The sequence below is a fragment of the Sorex araneus genome, chromosome X (genome assembly GCF_027595985.1).
Source record: "Sorex araneus isolate mSorAra2 chromosome X, mSorAra2.pri, whole genome shotgun sequence".
Taxonomy (NCBI): Eukaryota; Metazoa; Chordata; class Mammalia; order Eulipotyphla; family Soricidae; genus Sorex; species Sorex araneus.
In genome coordinates, this window is record NC_073313.1 from 285,475,436 (window position 1) to 285,500,278 (window position 24,843).

General features: G+C 42.9%; 1 protein-coding gene across 3 annotated transcripts in view; it reads right to left on the reverse strand.

Moving 5' to 3' along the window:
- PSME4 (proteasome activator subunit 4) overlaps positions 1–24,843 on the reverse strand; it is a 106,897-nt gene that overhangs the window by 32,721 nt on the left and 49,333 nt on the right. For all 3 annotated transcript variants that reach the window (XR_008627441.1, XM_004615804.2, XM_055123337.1), the window contains 16 exons: positions 23,908–23,997; positions 22,872–22,936; positions 22,469–22,619; positions 20,475–20,573; positions 19,434–19,503; positions 18,954–19,021; positions 18,026–18,241; positions 16,992–17,149; positions 15,559–15,654; positions 6,282–6,337; positions 4,967–5,023; positions 4,509–4,564; positions 4,322–4,420; positions 2,610–2,672; positions 2,394–2,489; positions 252–383 (listed from right to left, as the gene is read on the reverse strand). Coding sequence is in view for 2 of the 3 variants with exons in the window: in XM_004615804.2 (XP_004615861.2) it covers positions 252–383; positions 2,394–2,489; positions 2,610–2,672; positions 4,322–4,420; positions 4,509–4,564; positions 4,967–5,023; positions 6,282–6,337; positions 15,559–15,654; positions 16,992–17,149; positions 18,026–18,241; positions 18,954–19,021; positions 19,434–19,503; positions 20,475–20,573; positions 22,469–22,619; positions 22,872–22,936; positions 23,908–23,997 (1,572 nt within the window). In the remaining variant the exon portion in view is untranslated. The remainder of the gene's footprint in view (positions 1–251; positions 384–2,393; positions 2,490–2,609; positions 2,673–4,321; positions 4,421–4,508; positions 4,565–4,966; positions 5,024–6,281; positions 6,338–15,558; positions 15,655–16,991; positions 17,150–18,025; positions 18,242–18,953; positions 19,022–19,433; positions 19,504–20,474; positions 20,574–22,468; positions 22,620–22,871; positions 22,937–23,907; positions 23,998–24,843) is intronic.

The following is a 24,843-nucleotide window of genomic DNA, read 5'->3' on the forward strand; positions in this document are numbered from 1 at the left end:
ATAAAAGCGTGTTCAACAGTGAACATAGACTTCTCTGGAGTGGAAAAAGCCGACACTCTATTAAGTTAAAGACTACTAACACCAGCAACTTATCTTGACTGGATAAAGCAAGAGGGATACACATATGATCCGGAGAACGTGGAGGAACGTTCATAAAGAATCCTAGTAGTGCACATACCAATGTTTATGACAAAGTTTTCCCTCCATCCTTCGCAAGGTTGGAACTTCTCCGAGCAGAACCAGCCCCCTACCTTGAATTGCTGCTGTGTGACATCTTGTCTGTCAGGCCGCAGGAACTCCAAAACCAAGGGGATAATATCTCTGCAGCAGAAGTTATATGCTCCCAAGGCAGCAAAAAATACCTGCTGAGCCTTATTTCTGACCTGGAGAACACAGTATTAGCATACTTGTTAAGTGCTACCCAAACTACGTTTCTGAATGATTGATGACATGTTTTACTCAGAATAAAGTGAAGATCGTTTCAATGTTGGCGTAACGAAAACAAAGTACTATCTTATCGAAAGGAAAGTTTATTAGCAGGAAGCACTGCCATGGTTTAGGCCAGCTGGAGCCTTACGACCCCAGGCCCCCTCAATATTCCAAGAGGGTCACAGGTGAAAACAGTGCAAATTATGATGCCACAGCATTGACACTAGAGGGTCTAAACCCAATTGCAAGGGGTGACAGGAAGGAAACAAGTGTAGAAAATGTTGTTGTTGCTTTTTTTTTCTTTTTTTGGGTCACACCCAGCAATGCACAGGGGTTACTCCTGGCTCTGCACTCAGGAATTACTCCTGGCGGTGCTCAGGGGACCATATTGGATGCTGGGATTTGAACCCGGGTTGGCCGAATGCGCTCCAGCTCCCAAACAAGTGTAGAAAGTGAACATAGTGAGAAAAAGAATGAAAAACACTGGTTTAGAAAACAGTAGGTTCAAATATTTCTTCTAAGAAACTGAAAAGATCTGACACACATTGCTGAGTAACAATCAAGAGACTATTATTTTTTTTTTTTTTTACAGAGTTGCTCTTATTAAGAGAAGAGTTTGATTTTTGGCCATGCTAACAAAAACAAAAATCAAGGATTTTCTAAAACAAAGAACAACTGGGGGTCGGGGAGAGCGATCGGGGGTGGAGAGTGAGCCTTACATGCTTCTGAAACCCAGTCAGATTCTGGCGCTGCTCTGGCCTCTCAGGAACCACAGGATGGCCCCGGCATCCCTGGGGAGGCCCCTCCTCATCTTCCAAAGAAGCAGAGCCAGAGAAAGAATGACACCTTGGAGCGCAAACCTGGAGAGCCACACACTGGGACCAGAGCAACAGCACAGTGCCGAGGCCGGCTGCCTTACACACAGGTGACCCAGATTTGATCCCCGGCATCCTCCATGGTCCTGAGCATCGCCAGGAGGAATTCTGAGCACAGAGCCAGGAGTAGATCCTGAGCCATGCCAGGTGTGACCCAAAACCAAAATAACAATAGAGAAAAAATACCAAAAAACCCCAAAGAGAGTTTACATATTTTAAACCAAAAGAAGATTCTGTAACTGTCACTCCGTTGCTCATCGATTTGCTTGAGTGGGCACCAGTAACATCTCCATTGTGAGACTTGTTACTGTTTTTGGCATATCGAATATGCCATGGGTAGCTTGCCAGGCTCTGCTGTACGGGGTGGAGGAATCGAACCCAGGTCAGCTGCATGCAAGGCAAACGCCCTACTGCTGTGCTATCGCTCTAGCCCAAAGAAGATTCAGTATAAATATAATGGTCTGTCTACCAGGTACTCTGTAAAGGACAAAAAAATGATTGCAGTACCAACAGCTTATCTATCGTATTCCAATTTCAATTTCAAACATTACAAATCTCTGTGAAGATTAGTTCCCTCATTTACGTTCTGGCTGCACATTACTCTCCCCGGTTCTCTGCTGCTTGGAAATCATTTCGTGGTTCTGTGCTACCTGCTGGCTGGATTCCATGGTTCACGTAATAGCTTTTCGAATTGAAGGTGAGTTCAAGTGTCTTTCCTAGTCTTTGAATTCGATTTTCATTAAATGGCAGCAATATCATGCTACCCTCACCTTATAAGTAATCTTAAAATATTTGTGTTCAACTACAGAAACAATTGCAAACAGCAAAATTAAGTGCATGCACACAACAAAACAAGGGGCCAGTGAGGCAGCTCAACAGCCTCACTCTGGAGGCAGGAAGGCCAGGGCTGCCCCCTGGCACCCAAGCCACAGCTGGGCAGGGTAGCTGGGTGGGGCTCAGAACAAAAGCACAACTACTAGGAAAACCACCTGGAACATATCCGCAAGAAGCTCTCTAAGGCGGAGACATGGAGCTCCTTTTGCTGTGTCTATGACCAGGAAGGAAAGGGTGCGTGCGGAGCCTCCTTACCTGACTGTATGAACTCGTCGATAACCGCAGGAGATCTCGGATCAGATCCTGATGGACCTTTTTATATTCACAGCCTTCAATAGTAAGGGTTCGTAGCTACGAGAGCAGAGGATTGTATCAAATTAAGTCAAAAGAGTTCTAACTAAATGTGTCACAAATATCCAATTGGAAAAATGGTCACTGAGAAAACTCACTGAGACTTTAAATGATATTTACCTCATGTTGCAACATTACCCTGTCAATCAACAGTGCTCTGATATGTTGTTTTTTCCCATGAAGCTGAAAGATAATAGAAGCAAAAAATCAGAATCTCCCCGTAAGTAACCAAGTTCAATTTCCTCATAACAGCCCATAATTCAGGTTTCTCCTGAATCCCTCAGTGAAAAATTAGCTCAGAAAGATCATGGAGATCTGGTGGGTAGAATCATTAAAGAACAAAAGTCTAGTTTTCACCTCCAACTACTCATTTTTCCCCAGTAGATCTTTTCAAAACTGACTGAACTAGGCAGGAAGGTGCTTGCTGTGCACACAGCCACACTGGTTTCAGTCCACAGCACCCATCTGACCCCCAAGGCCCGCCAGCACTGGTCCCTGAGCACAGAGCCGGGAGTGAGTCCCGAGCAGTACCAGTGTGCTCAGACTATCCCCTCACCAACACACACAAAACAGTTCATTGATTTCAGCAACAGTTTAATCGTGTCTATTTATGAAACTTTAATGATCCCTTCCAATTGGTGAATATAAAACAGAAGTACTCGGGGCCGGAGTGATAGCACAGCAGGTAGGGCATTCGCCTTGCAAGCAGCCGACCCGGGTTCGATCCCCGGCATCCCATATGGTCCCCCCAAGCACCGCCAGGAGTAATTCCTGAGTGCAAAGCCATGAGTAACCCCTGAGCATCGCTGGATGTGACCCAAAAAGCAAAAAAAATAAATAAAATAAATAAAATAAAAAAATAAAATAGAAGTACTTTTTCCTGATGCACAACCAACTTTTTCCTGTCACTCTCCCCCATATCCCAATATGCTTTAATGTCCTTGGACTTAAGACACAACATCTCTCTAAAATACACAGCACCTCTTCCTCTGTCACTCTCCCCCGTGTCCCAACATGCTTTAATGTCCTCGGACTTTACACAATATCTCTCTGTCTAAAATACACAGCACCTCTTGCCGAAACAACAAGCCGAATTACAGTAAACTCCCCCAGCGAAGCAGCACATGGAGCGCTCCGACTGCAGCACTCCTGTCTCCCAGAGAAGCTGGGTACTAACCTCCTTCTAGACAACATTACAAGTACTTTTTCTTAGATCCCTACTCATCATTCCACTGCTTTACATCCATTTCTAGGGACAATTCCTTGTCCTTTTTAATTCTCCGAGTTCACCTGAGGCAGTGTGCACTGCATGCTGTCATAATACTTCAAATCCCCAAAAGTTCTGCAACCGACTGGGAAGCTAGGCAAGTTTCGGGGGAAATGCCCCACCCCCGTGCCACAGGGTCTTTCGTTTTTAGGGTCTTTAAGTTTTTAGACCCTGTCCTGCCGTGCTCAGGGCTTAGCCATAGCGCTGTGCTCAGGAGATACAACCAAGGCCAGCTTTGTGCAAGGTCAGTGCCTCACCTGCTAGACTCCCTCGCCTGAAATAGAACATCTATCTAATTATTATCTGGAGGCCAGCCGGATTCTTCCTCCTGACTTGGGGGTCACTCCGCGGGCGTGTGGGCTGTATGTGCTGCCAGAAACAAAACCCACGCCAGGGCCACCACTGGCTACCTGGCCGCCTCACCCCAGGATCTATTCTGGAAACTTACTATTTGCTTTGCAAGAAAATTTCCTCCGTATATTAAAAAAAAAAAATCCATGTTCACTGGTCATATCAACATTAGATACCTTTAACAAAATTCAAGGTTTTAAATGAAAATACTAACCCGATTTTCCATGGATTTCTTTACTAAATTAAAACTTTTCCACCGGGAGTCGAATTCATGTTTGTGTGATCCTTGGAACTGCAAAAGGTCTCCAATGATCTGTGTCCAAAAATTTCAAATTTTATATTTGTGAGTCATCATACCCCATAGTCGTAGTAATCACAGAACTATTAAGTAAATTTTGTACCTTTATGATGAGAAACAAGGACTTGGTGTCATCTTCTGAATTATCCAGGATGTGGTCTAGAGTAAGAAAGAGAATCTTGGTTAAAAAATTGTTAATTACCTGAAGATTCCTAATGTTATTCTATAGTTTCAAGGATAGGGAAACACTAAAACTCTCACCAGTTAGAGTCTAAATGTTAAAAGTAAAAGCACAGGGGGCTGGAGTGATAGCATAGTGGGTAGGGCGTTTGCCTTGCACACGGCCGACCCAGGTTTGATCCCCAGCATCCCATATGGTCCCCCAAGCACCGCCAGGAGTAATTCCTGAGTGCATGAGCCAGGAGTAACCCCTGTGCAATGCCGGGTCTGACCCAAAAAGCAAAAAAAAAAAAAAAAAAAAGTAAAAGCACATATGTCACAGAATAAAACCTCTGAAGAATTACTAGTGAAAAATTAAGTTAAACATAGGTATATACTTACTGAGAAGTGTTCTTATGACCCTAGCAATTGATTCTCGGTGGTTCTCTCTGGATAGATCTAGTTTTGAAAAACAAATGACAATAATGACAACAACAACAAAAAATAAGTCAGTTATTTTAGATGTATTGGTGGGTGTTCAGACTGCTAATCAGGAAGAGATAATGAATTATCTAAGAAAGAAATCCAAATGAGTCTGCTCTGATCATCACTAGATTAATGGTCAGGCATGGTAAGGAATAATATTTAAAACATAACATTTTCCTAACCTGCTCACAAAATTTTATTAGGCAGAAGGAGGTGGGAGGAGAAGATATCAACGAATATTTCAAAGGCGTGATTCACTAATTAGAGACTTTAATTGAAAAGGATTCTCTAATGATGTACAGGTGACCCAAGCCAAGCAAAGAAAAATTACACCCTGGCAATTAAAGCATGTAATGGACTCCAGGATTCATCTAGCAATGACTACTAAATCCACATGAATTTAGATTCGGGGCTGGAGCAACAGCACAGCAGATAGGGTGTTTATCTTGCACAAGGCCGACCAGGATTTGATTCCTCTACCCCTCTTGGAGAGTCTGCTAAGCTACCCAGAGTAGCCCGCCCACATGCAGAGCCTGGCAAGCTCCCCATGGCGTATTCAATATGCCAAAAACAGTAACAACAAGTCTCACTTGGAGACGTTACTGGTGCCCGCTCAAGCAAATCGATGAGCAATGGGATGACAGTGACAGTGATATTAAATTAACAAAATGTTACATCACTTGTATTAAAATTTCAACTGTTATAGAAGAATATCAAAAAATAGGATAAGATATCAACATTCCCATTCACATCAAGTTTTATCCATTTTAAAGCAAACCGAAAGGAATTACAATAAGTGGAAGTGCCCGTGCACAGAAAGCATCTAAGTATTCATTTACTTGGACTCAATTTCTTCCACTGACTCTTCTTTATATAATAATTTTTCAATTTCTTGAGAAAAAACTATTAGATAAGTAACATTAATGTTACATGAAATAACAAAACTAGGAGAACTCTGGGCTGGAGTGATAGCACAGTGGGTAGGGCATTTGCCTTGCACGTGGCCAACCCGGGTTCGATTCCCAGCATCCCATATGGTCCACCGAGCACCGCCAGGAGTAATTCCTGAGTGCATAAGCCAGGAGTAACCCCTGTGCATCGCCGGGTGCGACCCAAAAAACAAAACAAAACAAAAAAAAACCCACAAACAAACTAGGAGAACTCTGAGATAATTCATTGCATTTTAACCCTCATAGAATGACACAAATTTACTGAGATAGGATTTACATACCATATTCAAGTCCAGTATACAACTTTGTCTCTTGCAAGGACACCATACTTGGCACCCTGTATAAAGACAAGAGTGCTTATACTTATTAATGAGACCAAAAAGAATAATTAAAGAGTAAAATTTCATTACTAGAATGCTTAAAACACAGACGTTGTTCTTTCACAAACAAAGATTTGGTCTTCAATACAGCAATTCTGTATGCTGTCCTTTGAAGATTAATGCTCTCTTTTAAAATGAAAATATTGTCCTTATTGAAACCAAGCATTAAATTTAATAACTTTAGGGACGAAAATCCACTACTTTAAACACAGTGAATAATAAAATACTGATACTCACTACTTAATGTAAAAGCTTAAGTCTGAAAATACACGTTCACTCATAAAGAAGACAACCTTATGATATAAAAATGAAAATTAAAACTATACACCAAAATTATAGCTAAATTTTACTGTATTATAGCACAAGTAATCAATATCCTTCTCCTAAAAAGCAGTGATAATGAATGACCGTATAAGCAAAATACTCTCACTTTTATAAAACTGTTCAGATATAATAGCATTTCCTAATTTCCTGAAGAATCATAAAGATCTGTTACAAACATTCATGTTAGTAGACCAGAATAGCTAGTGAAATATTAAACAGGTGAGTCACTTTTTGGTTGCACAAGAACAGATCTTCACAAAGAAAAATAAAATTATACCAGAAATATAAATTTCCTTTAGTTAAAAAAAATACATACTTTGTTAATACGCTTTCAAAATATAAGATTTAATTCATTAACTTTTAAAAACCAAAGAGTATTATCATGAAATGGAAGAACATAGGCACAAATGCCAAGGGCATATGCAATAAGGGTTAGTAATACATAGAAAAATTCGCAGTCAGTAATCATGAATTACACAACTTAATAAAAGGAATCAGCATACCCATTACTTATTGTTTCGTAGTGCCATGGATTGAATCCTGAGTTTCACACACTCACATATTCTTGGATTTTTTTTGTTTGGGGGCCACACCCAATGGTGCTCAGGGCTGACTCCTGGCTCTGTGCTCAGGTATCGATCCTGGTGGGCTCAGGGCCCATATGGGGTAAAGGAATGAAACCCAGAGCCAGCTGCACGTAAGGCAAGTATGTCTCTCGGGCCCTGATTATTCCATCTTTGTTGTTGAACAATGAGTCAACTCTACTCCGAGTCAGACAGACGCCGCCCTGGGTCTACAGTAACAGGTGAGGGCTTTGGGATGACTAGGATGCTGGCACCCAACTGGCGTGACCTTGTCCCGCTGCAGGGCAAGTACAGAGGATAAAAGAGCAGCTTTCACCGTGAACACATTCATTCAGATTTGATAAACATAAATCCTTGTTTACCAGAGACTTCGAAGTCCAACAATCCTCTAAAAATCTGGTTCATATTCTAAAGTTCCGCATTCAACTTTGGTAACAACTTAGAAAACTGGATGTCTGGGGGTGGTGGGAGACTGCGGCCCTAGGGGTGGGTGGGTGCTGGAACACTGCCCTGGACACCAATCATGAATAACTGCGTAATTGGTGACGATTAAATTGAAAAGAAATCGGACATTCTATACTACAAAATTTTATATGGTGAAAAGCATACATCCAGAAACTAGTCACTAACCCTGCCCCCGCCCCCCTCACCAAATCAAAGATTTGTTTGCAATGAACTTCAAGGGAACAACTCGATTCCAACCGAGTATCACCATCAAAGCAGCAAAGTCTGTGCCTGAACAGCAGCGAGCACAGCCAGGGGACACAGGCAGGGCTTTTTATCACGAGCCATCACAGGAGCTGTCCACATCTCCCTGCTGCAACTACAAACGGACATCATTTGCTAAGGGACACTTTATCTTACCCAGTCTATGGCGAGTACCAAATAATGTCAAGGTCAGCTTCTTAATCCTATCACAAAAAAACTCTCACAAACAAAATGATAAATCTCCTTCTCACAATTTTACCCTTGAAATGAAAGAATACAATCCGGGGATCTGAAATGTCTTTCCTGTTTGTACTCTGACTCTGGGAACACCAAGCGCACTGCAAGCAAGCGTCTGTTTCTGAGTTCTGCTGTGGCGCCTTGCTCGGCTGAGTGCAGGGACCGGGTGGAATCCAGGCCCAAACCCAGAGTGCCCTTCAGTCTCAGCCCTAGTTTTTTAAAACTTGCTGAGCTGAGAGACTGAGCCCAAGGCCTCATCTAAGTGAGGCACATGCTCCAATGCTAAGCTACATCCTGTCTCTGTAACTGTACACTTGAAAGTCCCATCTAAGAAGCTTGGTACTAACTCTGTAGGACCATGTGACACTCTGTACTGTTTTTCTAACAGAAACGATGAAGTCTGGATTGCCACAGTGTTCCCTGGCCCAGGGCCCTGGCTAATTCCCTGTCCAGGTTTCTTTTATGCTAAGAACCACTTCTTATATAACAAAGCACTTAACTTTGTCCTTAACTAACTAATTTAACATTTTTTTCTAAGGTGGCTTAGGTAATATGATTACAATTAGTGTTTATGCTTTTTTTCCCTGGGAGTGGATGTGTTCTAGGGTCATGTGACTCCTGGCTCTGAGCTCAGGGATGGGTCCAGGTGCTTCTTAGCCCAGGGCCCTACCTGCTGTGCCGTCGCTCCAGCCCGTTTGTGGTTTTGACACACACTGTTATTACTGCCTTCTTTAGAAAAAGTATCGTGCCTTCACCACCAAACTGCCCAAGATCCCCCACCAGTAAAAGTGATGGATGGACAGGGGAGGACTGTCTTGGACAAATTTAACTTATGAAACCAACATCTAACACTCGTGTTTTACACTAGATGTGTAGCAGCAAGAATTCAAATTTATACCAAGTATTCTTCCTGGTCTTTAGAAGAATGATTGTTCTTTGTTCTGTTTGTTTGGGGGCCACACCTGGCAGTGCTCAGGGATTACTCCTGTTTCGGCAATTAGGGGTCACTCTTGGCATACCTGGGGGACCATATAGGGTACCTGGTATTGAACCTGGGTTAGCCATACGTAAGTACCCTCCCTGCTATACACCACAACTATCTCCAGTCCCTAGAAGAATGATTTTTATGAAACAAATCTGTCCACTTACCCAAGTGAGACTTCATAATAATTTCCTTTGTAGTTACATTGAGTCTGTGTGTGTCCAGGCTGTATTCTGCTTCTTTCTGTTAGTTTTCAGTTTGGGGGCCACACCCAGCAATGCTTGGGGCTTACTCCTAGCCTGCCCTCAGAAAATTACTCCTGGTGGTGCTTGGGGAACCATATGGGACACTGGGGATTGGACCCAGGTCGGCCGAGTACAAGGCAAGTGCCCTCTCTCCCCGCTGTTTTGTCGCGCTGACCTCTATATACTCTGCTTCTTAAAACTGCTTTTAACTTTTAGCTATGCATGTTATTTTGCTTAAACAGACAAACTATGAAGAGCCATACAGTTTAACCCTTGAACAGACCAGGTCTGGGGTATGTCAGTTGCCTCACTCGAAGGCAAATCTAGTCCCTCCCCCTCTACCCATCAGTTCATGCACACACTTACTGAACCAACCGACAACCGTAGTTAGCTGTGTCCCTAAAAGCCAAGCCACAGACAAAGAGGTCACCCGTACCTGGACCCAAAGAGTACAAACACTGTTCTGGCCAAATGCACAAAATTGGAATCAAATACCTTCACTCCCCTTACCCCTAATGAAATTCATTCTGATCATTTTCCTGTTTCATTTTATAAAAAGTATTATCATTTTTTAAAGAAAAAAATCTCTGGCAAGGAATTTCAAAACAACACACTGTAAACAATACAAACTATACAATTATAATAAAGTTAAATCAGTTTCATAGCAATCTAGATAGTGCGGAGTCACCCAATTTATAAAGCATGTTCAATATTTGTGTGTGTGTGAGAAAGAAAGAGAAATCTGCAAAATTCCCACTAGTATATTCTGTTATTTGTACTACAGAGGGCAAAAGTGTTTAGATTTGCAAACAATCACTGGTGAGAAAGGAGAAAAAGGAAATGACCAGTAACAGACAAAATCCACTATCTACTAAATATGCACATGAAAGTAGGTGGTTTATCACTAAACAATAGTAAATAAGAAATTTTCCAGTTTACTACTATTTCCCAACAATCTCTTCCCAAATGAAAAACAGAAAAGGTAAACATCAAGCCATCAGACAATTTGACGTGTGCCTCGAGCGAGCCCAGGTCTCCTGTGCTGTACCACACTGCAACCCGGGCTCCATCACAGCTACAAGAACAGATGGAAAGCTGGTTCCTAAGTCTGCGGGCGGAAAGGGCTTTCCTAAGTAAAGAGGAGCCTTGCTGGGTTTGAAGTGAACGCTAAGCGTAAAAACTGCGTTTGTCTGACACACGAGCTTTTCTGAATCAATGGAAACAGCGAGAAGGTGCAACAGGAGAAACAGGGTTACTCACCGTGCAGCTGGACCGTTTCCTTCCCTGAGGGAGAGCGGCCGTCCCAGCTGAGCTGGGAAGTTTCCTGGAGGTGCCAAGAGAGGTTAGCTAGCCCCGCCCGCAGCAAATACACATCCCCGCACACTGCACGGGTCTTAACTTTGGAGGGGAAGGCGAGAAGGGGCGCAGAGCCTAAGAATGCACTGACTACGCTCGAGCAAAGGGAGGCTCAAAGTCGAGACATACTTGAGCTGGAGAATGATCACTCCGATGCCTTGACTCCCTGTTTTTCAAATGGTTTTTGCATCCTGAAGTAACTTAAAGATAATAAGGAGTGGGCTGTGACAGACAGCCTGAGGACTGATAGGAAGGGCACAAAACTGGATGACCCTGGAGAGGTGTGAGCCAACTTCCACAGCTCTACAGGTAGGAGAACCAGGAGGACTTATGCACACAACCTTTTATCTGGAAACATTCACTAAAGGTTTCAAGAGAAAAACGGACAGGGTTCCATTTTAAAATTAATTCAGCAACAAATAAACAAATAACCAGTTAAAACCCGTTGAATCAAATTGTTTTAAACTGTAACTAAACTAAAATTTTACTCATTCATTGAAATAGTAATTTACAATAAATACAAGCTGTCTGCTGAAAGGCCAAAAAGAACAATGTCTATAACCACTGCTAAAACATTTATTTGCAGACTTGGGAAAATGGACTCAACTAAGCATTTTGTCAATCTAATCACATAGTACAAAAGCTTGCTTTTTACATAGGCTAATCACTTCTCAAACAATGAAATTTTAGACCATTTCTCACACTCTATTTAGAACAAACCTATATAGTCTTTTTATTATTATTATTATTATTTTGCTTTTCGGGTCACACCCAGTGATGCTCAGGGGTTACTCCTGGCTCTGCTCTGTGCTCAGGAATTACTCCTAGCGGTGCTTGGGGGACCACATGGGATGCTGAGGATTGAACTCGGGTCAGCTGCGTGCAAAGCAAACTACCCACTGTACTATGGCTCCAGCTCCAGAAGCTATAGATTCTTACAGGAAAACTCAACTACAGCTTCTAGTTTTTAGTTACGGTGACTTTTCAGAAGACAAAAATTACTCAAACACACACAGAGAAAACTTAACCATGCATAATCTAACAAAACAAAAAAAGTAAAGCAGTCATATTTTATCTGATATCTATAAAATTTAAATATCAATTTAAATTTGATATGGATCTGAAGTACCAGATCCATACCACCAACGGGCCTGGTTTCCCAGAAAACACATCCTGTCCACATAACACCACAGCTATTTTGTTACAAGAAAGTCTTTATAAATATCTTGCGTACTCTAAAAGCATTCATCACAAATACCTGTTTCCTTTCTCCCACACCTACCACATTTTACTCTATTTCCTTAGAGAACATATATTCAAAGTAGAGTTTTATTTTCTTCTACTATTTATACTATTTGTTTTTTCTTCTTTTTAGGTCATACCGGCAATGCACAGGGGTTACTCCTGGATCTCACTCAAGAATTATTCCTGGCGGTGCTCAGGGGACATTTTGGGATGCTGGGGATCGAACCTGGGTCTGCCGTATGCAAGGCAAACACCCTACCCACTGTGCTATCGATCCAGCCCCCCACTTCTAATAGTTTAAACTTGATTTGTTAATGATAATCTCCAAAAATTATACTATAGGAATTCCTTCTCACTAAGCATTACTTATGCTTAGTGAGAAGACCAATCAAAGAACAATGGCACCACCAATTGAAATTATTTTACTGTTTTTTCAAATGAGTTTTTTTTTTTTTGCTTCTTGGGTCACATCCGGCAATGCACAGGAATCACTCCTGGCTCATGCACTCAGGAATCACTCCTGGCGGTGCTCAGGGGATCATATGGGATGCTGGGAATCGAACCCAGGTCAGCTGTGTGCAAGGCAAACGCCCTACCCACTGTGCTATCACTCCAGCCCCTCAAATGAGCTTTTTAAAAGTATCTTAAACATTTAAATAAATATTTAAATAATCACCAATTATATACCTATACTTAAATAAGCATTTAAGAAATTTTATCATATGATACTTTGGTGAGAACTAAACTTACAATGAACCAGAGGTGTTAAATGTTATAAAAAAGAAATGTAACAAAATTGCACATTGTCAAAATAAAATTTCAGATGGTGAAAAACTGCTTAAAATGGTTCTGTTAAGCACTATTTAAACTCCAGGAAGATGTTACAAAAAAACCAAAAGTGGTGTATTGTTCAATGAGTAAGATAACTTGAAGATTTTGTGTTTTATATTTTATCTGATCAGTACTGTTAAATATATACGCAAGCATTTTCATTATACTTCAAACACATTACAATATATCAACATATCATAATATAATTTTCTATACTTCTTTTTTTTTTTTTTGCCTTTTGGGTCACACCCAGTGATGCTCAGGGGTTACTCCTGGCTTTACACTCAGGAATTACTCCTGGCGGTGCTTGGGGGACCATATGGGATGCTGGGGATCGAACCTGGGTCGGCCGCGTGCAAGGCGAACGCCCTACCCGATGCGCTATCGCTCCAGCCCCTAATTTTCTATACTTCATATTAAAATTTTACTCCCAAAGTGAAATTCCTTTCACTTTTGGGTCTGGAGCCATAGTACAGTGGGCAGTTTGCTTTTAGGTTGAAGATGCCTTGGGGGTCTGGAGAGACAGTACAAGGCAAACACCTTCCCTGCTGTGCTATGGCTCCAGCCCCGGTGTGAAAAACTCAACATGGCTCTGCACTCAGGAATTACTCTTGGCGGTACTCAGGGGACCATATGAGATGCTGGAAATCGAACCCAGGTCAGCTGCATGCCAGGCAGGCACCCCATTGCTGTACGGTCTCTCCAGACCCCCGAGTCAAGTTCAACCTACAAAATCACTGTTTTGCTTAGAGATACCACTCCAGCACGACTCTGGCAGCATTGGAAGCCTCCAAACCTCCTGGCTGAGCCCCCAGCAGCTCTACACACAAGACCATCTAATCACATCCCCAAAAGATACATGCTCTTGATCTTAGATAAACAACTGGGTCAGGGCCTAGAGTGATAGCACAGTGGGTAGGGCATTTGCCTTGCACGCGGCCGACCTGGGTTTGATTCCCAGCATTCCATATGGTCCCCTGAGCACCGCCAGGAGTAACCCCTGAGCATCGATGGGTGTAACCCAAAAAGAAAAAAAAAAAAAACTGGGTCAAAGGATCACATTCATCATCAACATTTCCTGGCACAACTACATTTGCTGACTTAATAAATCTGCTGTGTATGAGTAATTTTTAGCATGCCGCTACAAGTTCTTACTGTACAGGTCCTCAGGAAACTCAGTCATTTCTTTAGCTTTCTCAATTTTATTACTATTTAAAATTCATCTTTAACAAAAGTTAGAAGGCAAAATCTGCTCTAAGATCAAACCATAAAATGCAATGAAAAAGGTCCTAAAAAAAAAAAATACTTAGGTATACTTAAACAGATCCCCTTTGCTAAACTGGTCTTACTTATTCCTCTTAAAGCATCCTAAAATTCAATGCCTAGAAACAGCTCTTAGAGTAAACTACATGGAAATTATGAAAAGGTATGACTCTAAGCAAGGATCATATAAAACAGGGGGAAAATCAGCAAACCACATTTAAAAACCACTCCTTTAAAGATTTTTTGCTGCAAAATCAACAAATAAGAAATTCTCTCCAACCCTATATGTGTTTTAAAGGTTAACTTATCATTTTTAGGTGATTTCTATTAAGCTGTTCAGTGAGAGAAAATTATCTCCAATGATCACTAAAAACTAGCCACTATCTAATAGCTGACCTAAAACAATATGCCACTGATGTAATTAAAACTCATTTCTTCTTCAAATTAAATTGCAGCACCACAGATAAGAATAACAAAAATTTAAAAATTTATCAAAAGTAACAAAGTGCTGAAAAGCACTCAAAATCATGAAAACTGTTTAGTAGATTAAAAAGCACAAAATTGGAATGAACAAATTTTTTCTTTTCTTTTTTTTTTTTTTTTGGTTTTTGGGTCACACCCGGCGATGCACAGGGGTTACTCCTGGCTCTTCACTCAGGAATTACCCCTGGCGGTGCTCAGGGGACCATATGGGATGCTGGGATTCGAACCCGGGTTGGCCGCGTGCAAGGCAAACGCCCTACCCGCTGTGCTACTCCAGCCCCCAACAAATTTTTATTTAAAAAAAATTTTTTGTTATGACATCCTCAATTAACATTGACTGCAGACCAAAAAATGTATCGATTCCAATAAGATCATTCATCGTAATTAACTCAGTATAAAATAACAGCTGAAGGTCTGATTTTTGGGGGGAAACTCCAAACAATAACAGTGAGTTTTCTGTTGAAATATTGAATGTAATCAAAGTAAAGTGAAAATTATCAGCTACACAGGCCGGGGGTGGAGGGGTGGGGGTGGGATGGGAGGTATACTGGGGTTCTTGGTGGTAGAACATGGGCATTGGTGAAGGGATGGGTGTTCAATCATTGTATAACTGAGTTACAAAGTCTGAAAGCTTTGTAACTTTCCACATGGTGATTCAATAAAAAAATAAATAAATAAAAAATAAAATAACAGCTGAACTTAGTGACTCCAAATTATTTCAAAACTGATTAGAAGTGAAGGCTACCTTTTCCTTTGTACCACATAAAAATCTGAATAATGCCAAGTTGTAGCTCAGGCTTTTTATAAAGTGATACAGAAAAAAAAAAACCACCAGTAACAAAATTAGTGAATCACTGTGGTGACTTAATCTACAAATGGCAAAACAGCAAAATAATGTCAAGTAGATCATTTTTACTTACAAGTTAGCAACTGCCTCTCCTTTCAATGGAGGCAGGAGGTTCCCCGAGCCGATCAGACAGTTGTGTACTATCGTCAGACTCTGCAGAACATCATCTCTAAAATGAAAAAAAATGGCTTTTCATAATTTAGAACACTACAATCTCCTACTCAACAAAAAGCCATATTAAAGGGCCAGGAACAGTGCCAAGTTGGAACACACAAAATGACACTGAGCGCCCTGGTGGGGCAAAGCAGCCCAACACAAATGCCTGAACAGACCTGCTGACTTCAACAGGGGTGACACAATCCCAAGGAACACCAGCCTGCCTTTGGGAAGCGACTGGTCTCCCCGTCTCACTGCGGGGCACCCCGCTGTGGTCTGAGGTTACTCCTGGGCCTGCTGCACTCAGGGTGAGCCTGGCAGTGCCCAAGGATCTAAATTAGGCTGTGGTCATCACGGGAGGCCAGCACCTTAGCCTGTCATCTTTAAAAACTAACATTATATTCCAAGAGCAATTTAGATCAACCTAAATCAATGTTTCCTCTATGGCTGCTAAACCACTGGGTTTGCTTATTAAAATTTGGGGGCTGGAGTGACAACAAAGTGGGTAGGGCACCTGCCTTGCCCATGGCTGACCTGGGTTTAATCCCCAGCATCCCACATGGTCCTGTGAGCACTGTCAGGAGTGATTCCTGAGTGCAGAGCCAGGAGTAAGCCCTGAGCATTGCTTGGTGCGGCACACACAAATTTTTTTACTGATATTTGGCACATACTTTTTGCACTATTACTTGATGAACTTTCAACTTTAGGGATGATTATTTTAAACTACAAAAATCTAATGTCTCAAGTGCTTCCTGTGAAAGTCTCCAGGGAAAGGCAAAAAAAATCTCATAAAGATATTTATGTAACACTAATGCCAATAATATGAATTACCGGAAAGAAACTGCCCAATAAAATCTAAGCTGAATCTAGATAAAAGGTATTTCTTTTCTTTTTTTTTTTTTTCTTTTTGGGTCACACCCGGCGATGCACAGGGGTTACTCCTAGCTTTACACTCCCGGCAGTGCTCAGGGGACCATATGGGATGCTGGGAATCGAACCCGGGTTGGCCGTGTGCAAGGCAAACGCCCTACCCGCTGTGCTATTGCTCTAGCCCCAAAAGGTATTTCTTTTCAAGGAGAAAAAACCTATACATACTTCCAAAAAGATACACAAATTAAAACTGCTGAGAAGACACTAAAATCAAACCAAAACAAAGCAAAACAAAACCCCCAATTTTCTAAAATGGTTCAATATAGTGACCACATTTTTGTTCTACTTTCTAACTGATTACCTTTCGGACGGATACTCAAAACAGTGAAAATGAACACATCAGAAATAACACACAGGAAAGGCAAACCATCTGTAAATGGGCAAGCACTTATCAGTAGGTGCGTCCATACAGAAACTAACCGGGACATTTCCAGCTCTCCTTCCGCGCAACGCTGGAGTTTAATAAGCTCAGGCTGCAGGAAGGAGTCCAACAGGTAGAAGGCGAAGGCGACTTCCTCAGCAGAAGGGACGTGCCATTGGATCCCCAGGTTCCACAGGTCCCCGGGCTTCCCCCAGTCCTAGAAAAGAGCATTTCTGTTTAAAGCAAACTTTGTTCTTTGATAGAAAGAAAAAACCTGTTCCCTTACTCATTGGTTTGGGGGCCACACCTGTTTTGCTCCGGGCTTACTCCTGGCTCTGCGCTCAGGAGTCACTCCCTGTGGGGTTCTGGAGATTGAACCGGGGGAGACTGCACGCAAGGGACACGCCCTGTCTGACCACTGTCCTGTCCCGCTAGCTCCCAGAGACACACGTTTTATATCTATGTTGGTACATGTGCTCAGGGGACCATCTGAGATGCTAGGGATGGAATCTGGGGTCGGCTGCGAGCAAGGCCAGCACCCTACCCACTGTACCATGCTGGACCCGAAACACAAAACTTAAAGGTTTTTTTTTTAAATTAAAAAAAAAGCCTGTGTAAATCATCCAGACCTAAGGTATTCTCCTAAGTATTCACCCCTGGAGACCTCCCACCACCCCACATCATCCCAGGTCACTCTCTCCGGGGGCCAGGCTGGAAGGGCAGAGATGCTGGCAACCAGGGGTCGGGGTCCCCCAGCAGGTCCTGCATTGAGGATTCCAGGCGTGGCACCTGGACTCCGAGGACAAACAGCCTCCCGAGCAGGACCCAGCGACGAGCAGGATGGGCACAGGGCAGCGTGGAGAGAGGGAGCACCCACGCTGGCTGCTCACAGACAAGACCACAGGCCGAGCAAACACCCTCCCCCCTTCTTGAAGAGAGCGCAAACAGGAGGTGACGTGAGGCCAAAGCGCACATGGAGGGGTCAGAGGGCACATCAGACCGAGCACCTGGCTGTCGTGTGTCTGCCAAGCTGAGGTCTGTAAAGAGCCACCTCTCTCTGCACACAGAGTGACAGGCGCGGGGTGGGACGCACCTTGATGGGAAAGTACTCAGACGGGGGCCGGTCAAAGCCGCCGGGCACGCTGCAGTACTCGGTGGGGTAGATGAGCGTGGTGGAGCGCAGCAGGTGGTGCAGCAGGTTGCAGGAGAGGGAGTAGCCCTGCTTGCAGGTCAGGTGCAGCGTCCGCTGCAGGATCCGCACCAGCTGCTCCTTGTACAGCAGCAGCTTCTTCCCGTCCACGCGGCTGATCTAGAGAAGAAAGAACCGCCCGAGAAATCTTCAAGCTCAAGAATCAGGCTCTCATAAAAATTCCTAAACATCCACGTTTCGTCACTACCATGGCCTGAAGTAGAGGACCCCCTTACCTGTCTGTGCCCCCACCCGGCCCCAGGTCAGGGGTCAAGCCCAGGGCCCGGTACCCGAGAGGCCAGCACAGCCCTGAGACAGTTCTCTCGAGGTCTCCTGGAAAACGGCTTTTGGCATCTTGCCTTGTGCCGTTCCGACTGTATCCTGACAACTCATTTATTTTTTTTTTTAAATCAAAACACGTATTTTCTGAATTTAGATTCTCATCTTTCACAGTTGCATCCTTTACAACAAAATTGGATTTTCTTGTTCTTTGGTTCTTAAACTATCCCCCAAAGAACACGGAAGTTTGTTTGGAGGCTAAATTTAGCATGCAGCAGAGAAAAAGGAACTGGCAAACCTGATAAAATGCTTAATCAACAAGTTACCCATACCGATCAGAAAACAGTCAAGAGAAATGTTGAACGTGGACTTTTCAAGAATCCTTGTCATTTTACTAATCAAAGAAAGAGGTTTCTGGTTTTCTATTGTCATATTGAGGAACTTTTTGAACTTATAATTTTCACACGAATTTTTTCAGAAAAGAATAAAATCAACCAAAAAGCAAGCTTACATTTTCACAGTAATATTTTCTTATTCTGAAGATTTACAATACCTCAGATAAAAGTTGAAGATTCCATAGTAACTCCTTATCTAACTCTTCTTCATTTAATACATCATCATCTAAAAATGGCAAAATAGTATCAGGGTAAAAAACCTATGTATCCAACGAAACACATCATTGACAATGCTTACATTCCACAGAGCTCCTTCTAGGGAGGTTTTATAGATACCCCTCAAGAAGCTGAGTGCGCCAGAGGAGGTGGACACTTGATTTTCAAGAAAATAAACCCATCAATCAGGCTGGTCTTCAGCCTCTGCACATCTTACAAAGTAAATCATTTTTCATGGCAACCTTTGTATGGTTTATTATGCAAAAGGTATTAATAAAATTATTTTTTATAGGCAACAGTGAGCCTGAATGATGGCTTACATTTTTAATCAACCAACAAATCAAAACGCTGCAGAGCTAAAGAGTATGTTTTCACCAACAGAGTTCTAGAAACCAGGAAAGAATAATAATGTGATGACTTACTCGTTGTCAGCTGAGTTATAACACTGCAGCAGTGGGGAACAAAGAGCTTCAAAGATTCCTCTGGGCAGCACTGAAAACATGTTTGTATAAATAATTTCAACATTATTTTTGTTATGGCAACACTAGTTTACAACATTGTTCAGGTTTAGCTCTACTTTTGTGCATTCTGGGCCACACCCAGCGTGCTCAGAGTCACTCCCAGCTCCACGATCAGGGCACAGTGTGGCACTAGGAACGGAAGCCAGGCCTCGGGCGGGCTCAGTCTTGAAGTTAGCTCCTGGCCCTTCGTATTCCTCTTCTTTTCATTCTAGCATGGGGGCTCCACGCAGCAGTGCTTGGAGCACGCTAAACTAAATAGCAGAGGCCAGGCAATGCTCTATGTGCTTGGCCATTACCCAACACTATAGTTAGGAAGAGAAGTTCTCACTTCTGCAAATATATTTGATGGCCAAAGTTAGATTGTACAGGAGATGAAAAAAGAAAGCCCAATACAAAGTCCTTTAGTGAATTATCCACATTAATATTATTATTATTATTGTTATTTTTATTATTTGCTTCTTTTTTGAGTCATACCCAGTGATGCTCAGGGGTTACTCCTGGCTCTGCACTCACAAATTACTCCAGGCGGTGCTTGGAAACCATACAGGATGCTGGGGATTGAACCTGGGTGGGCCGTGTGCAAGGCAAACACCCAACCCTCTGTACTATTGCTCCAGCCCCTATCCACATTAAATTTAATCAGTAAAAAAAGGGCCGGAAGTGTTGAACAGGAAGCCATCAGCAACGATCACATCCTGTTGACAGTCAGGTGGCCACACCCAAGCCAAATTCCCAATAACCCCTGCCCTGAAACATACTTTTTAAAAACACAAATATTCATTCCCTAGAAATATCTTGTAAAAACAAAAGCATTTAAAAGTCACGAAGTATACACTAACACTATCAACACTGTCCGGTGACACAGGGGGCTAGAAGCAGCTACTCAGGGAAGCGCGGGAACTTGCTGCTCGCCACCCACTCGTGGAAAGAAACCAGACATACCTTCACAGCGGCACGGCACATATCCGCCACCATGCGGCCTGCCACTCTGGTCTCAAATATATGGGAAACAGAGAAATTGAAGACCTTCTGAAGGGCCACCTGTTAGAGGACATGAGGACAACAACATCTGATCAGAACTTCAAAGGCAATGCAACATCTACAGCACAAAAGAAAGTGATAATTCAGATTAGGCTGAAAACAAGTTAGAAATTTTTAAGCATGTGAATTTAGAAGAATTCCTTCTTTGACTTGCTTTTGGGCTTTGTTGTGGGCCGTACTGAGAGTTCGCTGAGAGAAGCATAGCAGGGCCGTGCTCCCAGGGGTTCCTAACAATCTCTAGGTGAGACCCTAACATCAACCAAAACATCTGAGATGTAAGATCTTATCACAGGGGGCCAGAGTGATAGTACAGTGGGAGGGTGTTTGCCTTGCATATGGTCGTCAGGTTCAACACCTGGTACCCCTTACGGTCCCCTAAATTCACCAGGAGTGATTTCTGAGTGCAGAGCCAGGAGTAACCTCTGAGCATCATTCAGTGGAGCCCAAAAATCAAAAGAAAAAAAAAAAAGATTTTGTTACAGAAAATACTCAACATAAAAAACTACAGTTGCTGGGCAGGGTGGGGACTGAAGAGATGTAGTTTCATTATAACAAGGGAAACTTTTTACGTTGTATCAAGTATTTATCTTTCTGCAACTATGAATGAAAACTTGACCTGCTCTAAAAGATCAGAAACAGTCTAATTTTATGATCATGTCACAGAATTTTAAGTAAATTTGATAAATAAATATCAAATAAATATCCAATAAAAGAATGAGCGCCAGGTGTAAGGGAACCGCTAAAAATATAAGGCATTCCACTCAAGAAATTTTGGCTAAACAAAAGCTCAATTCTAATTTATGTTAACATCGTAGTAAAACTTTTATGCACCTCTAAAGCAGGTCAGCTTTTATCCTACATAAGCATATTAAACAGTGATGATCTCAGACAAAAGGAAAAGAAATAGAAATGGAATTATAATGTGGTCTGAAAGACATACTAAATGTAACAGATATAAGCAAATGATGCAGAATGTTTTATGAGATTCAAACTATTTCCAACCCACAGTTTGATATTTTATATTTAGGATTTAATTCTTCACATATGATGGCATAAAAAAAGTAACATTGATTATAAGTTTTAAAAATATGATTGAGGGCTGGATTCATTGCCAAGGGCTGGAGTGCATGACTGCATATGAGGACGCTAGAGTCACCCCTCGCACCACGTGACTGCTCAGCACTGCGTGTGCAGCCCAGACACCCCGGCCACCAACCCATTCACACACGCACACGAAGCGCACACAGGATTTCTGTTACTTATAGTAGTTTCTACTAGAAGGTCACTGTGAACACAGAATTAGCAAATACTGAACAACTGCATTATTGCTCGGGAAAAACAATTAAATCCTGACCTGCTTATGGTTTATGCTTTTGCTTTATGTGTTTCTGTTTAGGGACAATTTGATACTGTCCTTTTAACACTGAGCTCCCACAGTTCACCTGAAGAAGTGAACTCAGACATGGGGTTCCCTCGGCAGGCATCCCCTCGGGTGCTCTTGGGAGGCGCAGTCAGGCTCCCGAACGGGTTGGGGCCGAGTGCCTGCTCCCAGCAGCAGGACCGAGTGGGCCCTCGGCACCGGCCCCAGGCCCAGCAGTGCTGCACCTCAGGAGCTTCAGCAAACTGCAACAAAATGTAGGGATGACACGAGCAGGCTCGCCAGTCATCCACTCAGACCCCTGCTCATAACAATAATCACGGGGGGAAAAGAAAAGATTATAAAGTGGAAAAACAAAGAACAAAAATCACCAACAGAAGAGCACGCGGTCGTGAGTCTGAAGACTGCGTCTCAGGAAGGGGAGGAACGAGAAGCCGGCACACGCGCAGTCATCAAAGTTGGACCGTAAAGCTTCACAAATAAAAAGCTTATAATTTCTGCAACAACACACTCTTACCATAAATATTTCTTTGGAACACTGCGTGAGGATTGTACTAAACGTAGAAGACAGACCTAACTCCACCAGACTCTCTAGGTGAGTCATTTTCTCCGTCTCTGTCTCTTCTCTTGTCTGCTCCAATGTGCTACTTTCTATAAGTCCAAAGCATCTAAATAATCCAAACAAAGGACAACTTTAGCAGCTGAAACTTGGATGGACAGTTTTGAAGTTCAGGTCATCTCTTATCAAGACCACTCCGCGCGAGCCACTTGATAAACGAGCAGCTGACAGACTGTCCATTTCCAACCACAGAGCACCATGCTCGGGGAGTAACAGAATACAGGCTATAAGGAAAAGGAAACCGACGAGGACAGTCATCACTGGGAGTGTCAGAGGAAGGGCAGGTGTGGAGCACACTTACCTGTCCATAAACTGTAGGACAAAATCTTCAAATTCAGCTGTGGCTGAACAAAGCTCTCGCTCCACCTGTGACAATCCACATGAAGAGAAATTTAAAACAGCATTTAATTCCTTTTTCTAAACTAACAAAACTCAGTGACTTATGAAATAGTGTTAGATTTATAACATCACCAAGTATCATTAAGAGCTGTATCACTATATTATAGATTTGTAAGCAACCTCTTTCTAGAAACCCAAACCTGCTTTGATAAAAAATTATCAAAGTTTATCACTGTATCACTGTCATTCCATTATTCGTCAATTTACTCGAGCGGGCACCAGTAATGTCTCTATTATACTCAACCCTGAGATTTCAGCAGCCTCTTTTTACTCATCTTTCCCAATGATTGGAGGCTCTTTCAGGATCGGGGAATGAGACATATCATTACTGTTGAAGTTTATAAAAAACAAAAACCAGGAACCATTTTTGTTATCAATTTTTTGTTTTCAAACTGCTGGTGTATAATGTGAAGAATCCTTCACGACTGAACAGCCAAATGGTAAGAGCTCAGTAGTAATATGCCCTCAGCAAATAAGTGTCCTGAAAGTGGGCTGGAGATAGTACACAGCCAGGGTATAAACGACTGGGTTCAATCCCTGCCTTCCCCCCTCCGCTGGTCCCCCCACCTGCCAGGACTAATCCCTGAGCAGAGGCAGGAAACCCCTTCCCCACTCCCACTCCATCCCCCTGATGGCCCTAAAATAGAGCAAGAGTCCTCAAAGTGCCCATCTATGATAAATAAAATTTCTCTTCACTAGATACCCACCTCATCAACAGGTTTATGTCTAACCCAAGATGAAAAAACAGACCACCACCCACACCTTTACTTAAGTAATCATCAGAAGGTGATATAAACTGAAATACACCTTTGGATGTCAGCTGTTCCCCCCAAATGGCCTGTTCGTAACATGCAAAGCTGCTTCCTAACTACTGGGAATTAGAGGACAAGAACCAGAAGCAGTTAGCCAACCCCTTCAGAGCCAGAATACACCCTTACTTCCGTGAGATCACTTCTTTCTTGCAGTACAGATGAGCAGTCTACTAAAGGCACCAGAGTGGAAAATGTTGCTATAAACTGGAATGTGATCTATGGGAAAACACAAAATATCCAAACGTTAGATTTCTAGTTCAACAGGACAATCACACCCTGAGCTACAATAAAGTAATTAAAGATACACACATCCTGAGGGAAACCCCACGACTATCCAGAAAGTTTTCAATTACAAATGAGTATTTTCTGGACGTTGGAGCCGCAGGAGAGCAAGTAGGGCGTTTGCCTGGCACACGGCAGACCCGGGTTCCAGCTCTGACAAGGGTGCTGTCTGCTACCCCCAGCCCACCCTGCCAGGACTGACTCCTGAACACTGTCGGGTATGGCCCCCAAACCAGTCACTCACTCAACAGGAATGACTATTTCCCCTGTTGGACAAGAGCAATTGGTTATGAGCCCAAATTGTAGGAGCCAGCGGGCAGTGGCTGGACAGCCACACCCTCACAGCAGTACAGGGTCCGAGAAGACAGAGTACGAGGCTGAGGGCTGTGCCTGACAGAGACAGTGCCCAGGACCCCGGCTTCCACTGTCACTGTCACACTGGCATATGTCAGAGACTTTGGGCTTCTGGCTTGTACATTTCTCTGTGCTGGTAAAATTTAAATGTGGAAAAATGTGAGAGGGCCAGAGCAACAGCAGTAGGGAGGGCATTTGCCTTGCATGTGGCCGACCTAGGTTCGATCCCCGGCATCCTATAAGATCGATCTCCCAAGCACCACCTGGAGTAATTCTGGGGTGCAGAGCCAGGAGTAATCCCTGAACATCGCTGGGTGTGACCCCCCCAAAAAAAATCCCTGGCATCCCATATGGTTTCCCCACCCCCCTGGCCCCATGCATCACCAGGAGTAAATTCTGAGTGCAGAGCCAGCAGTGATTCATGAA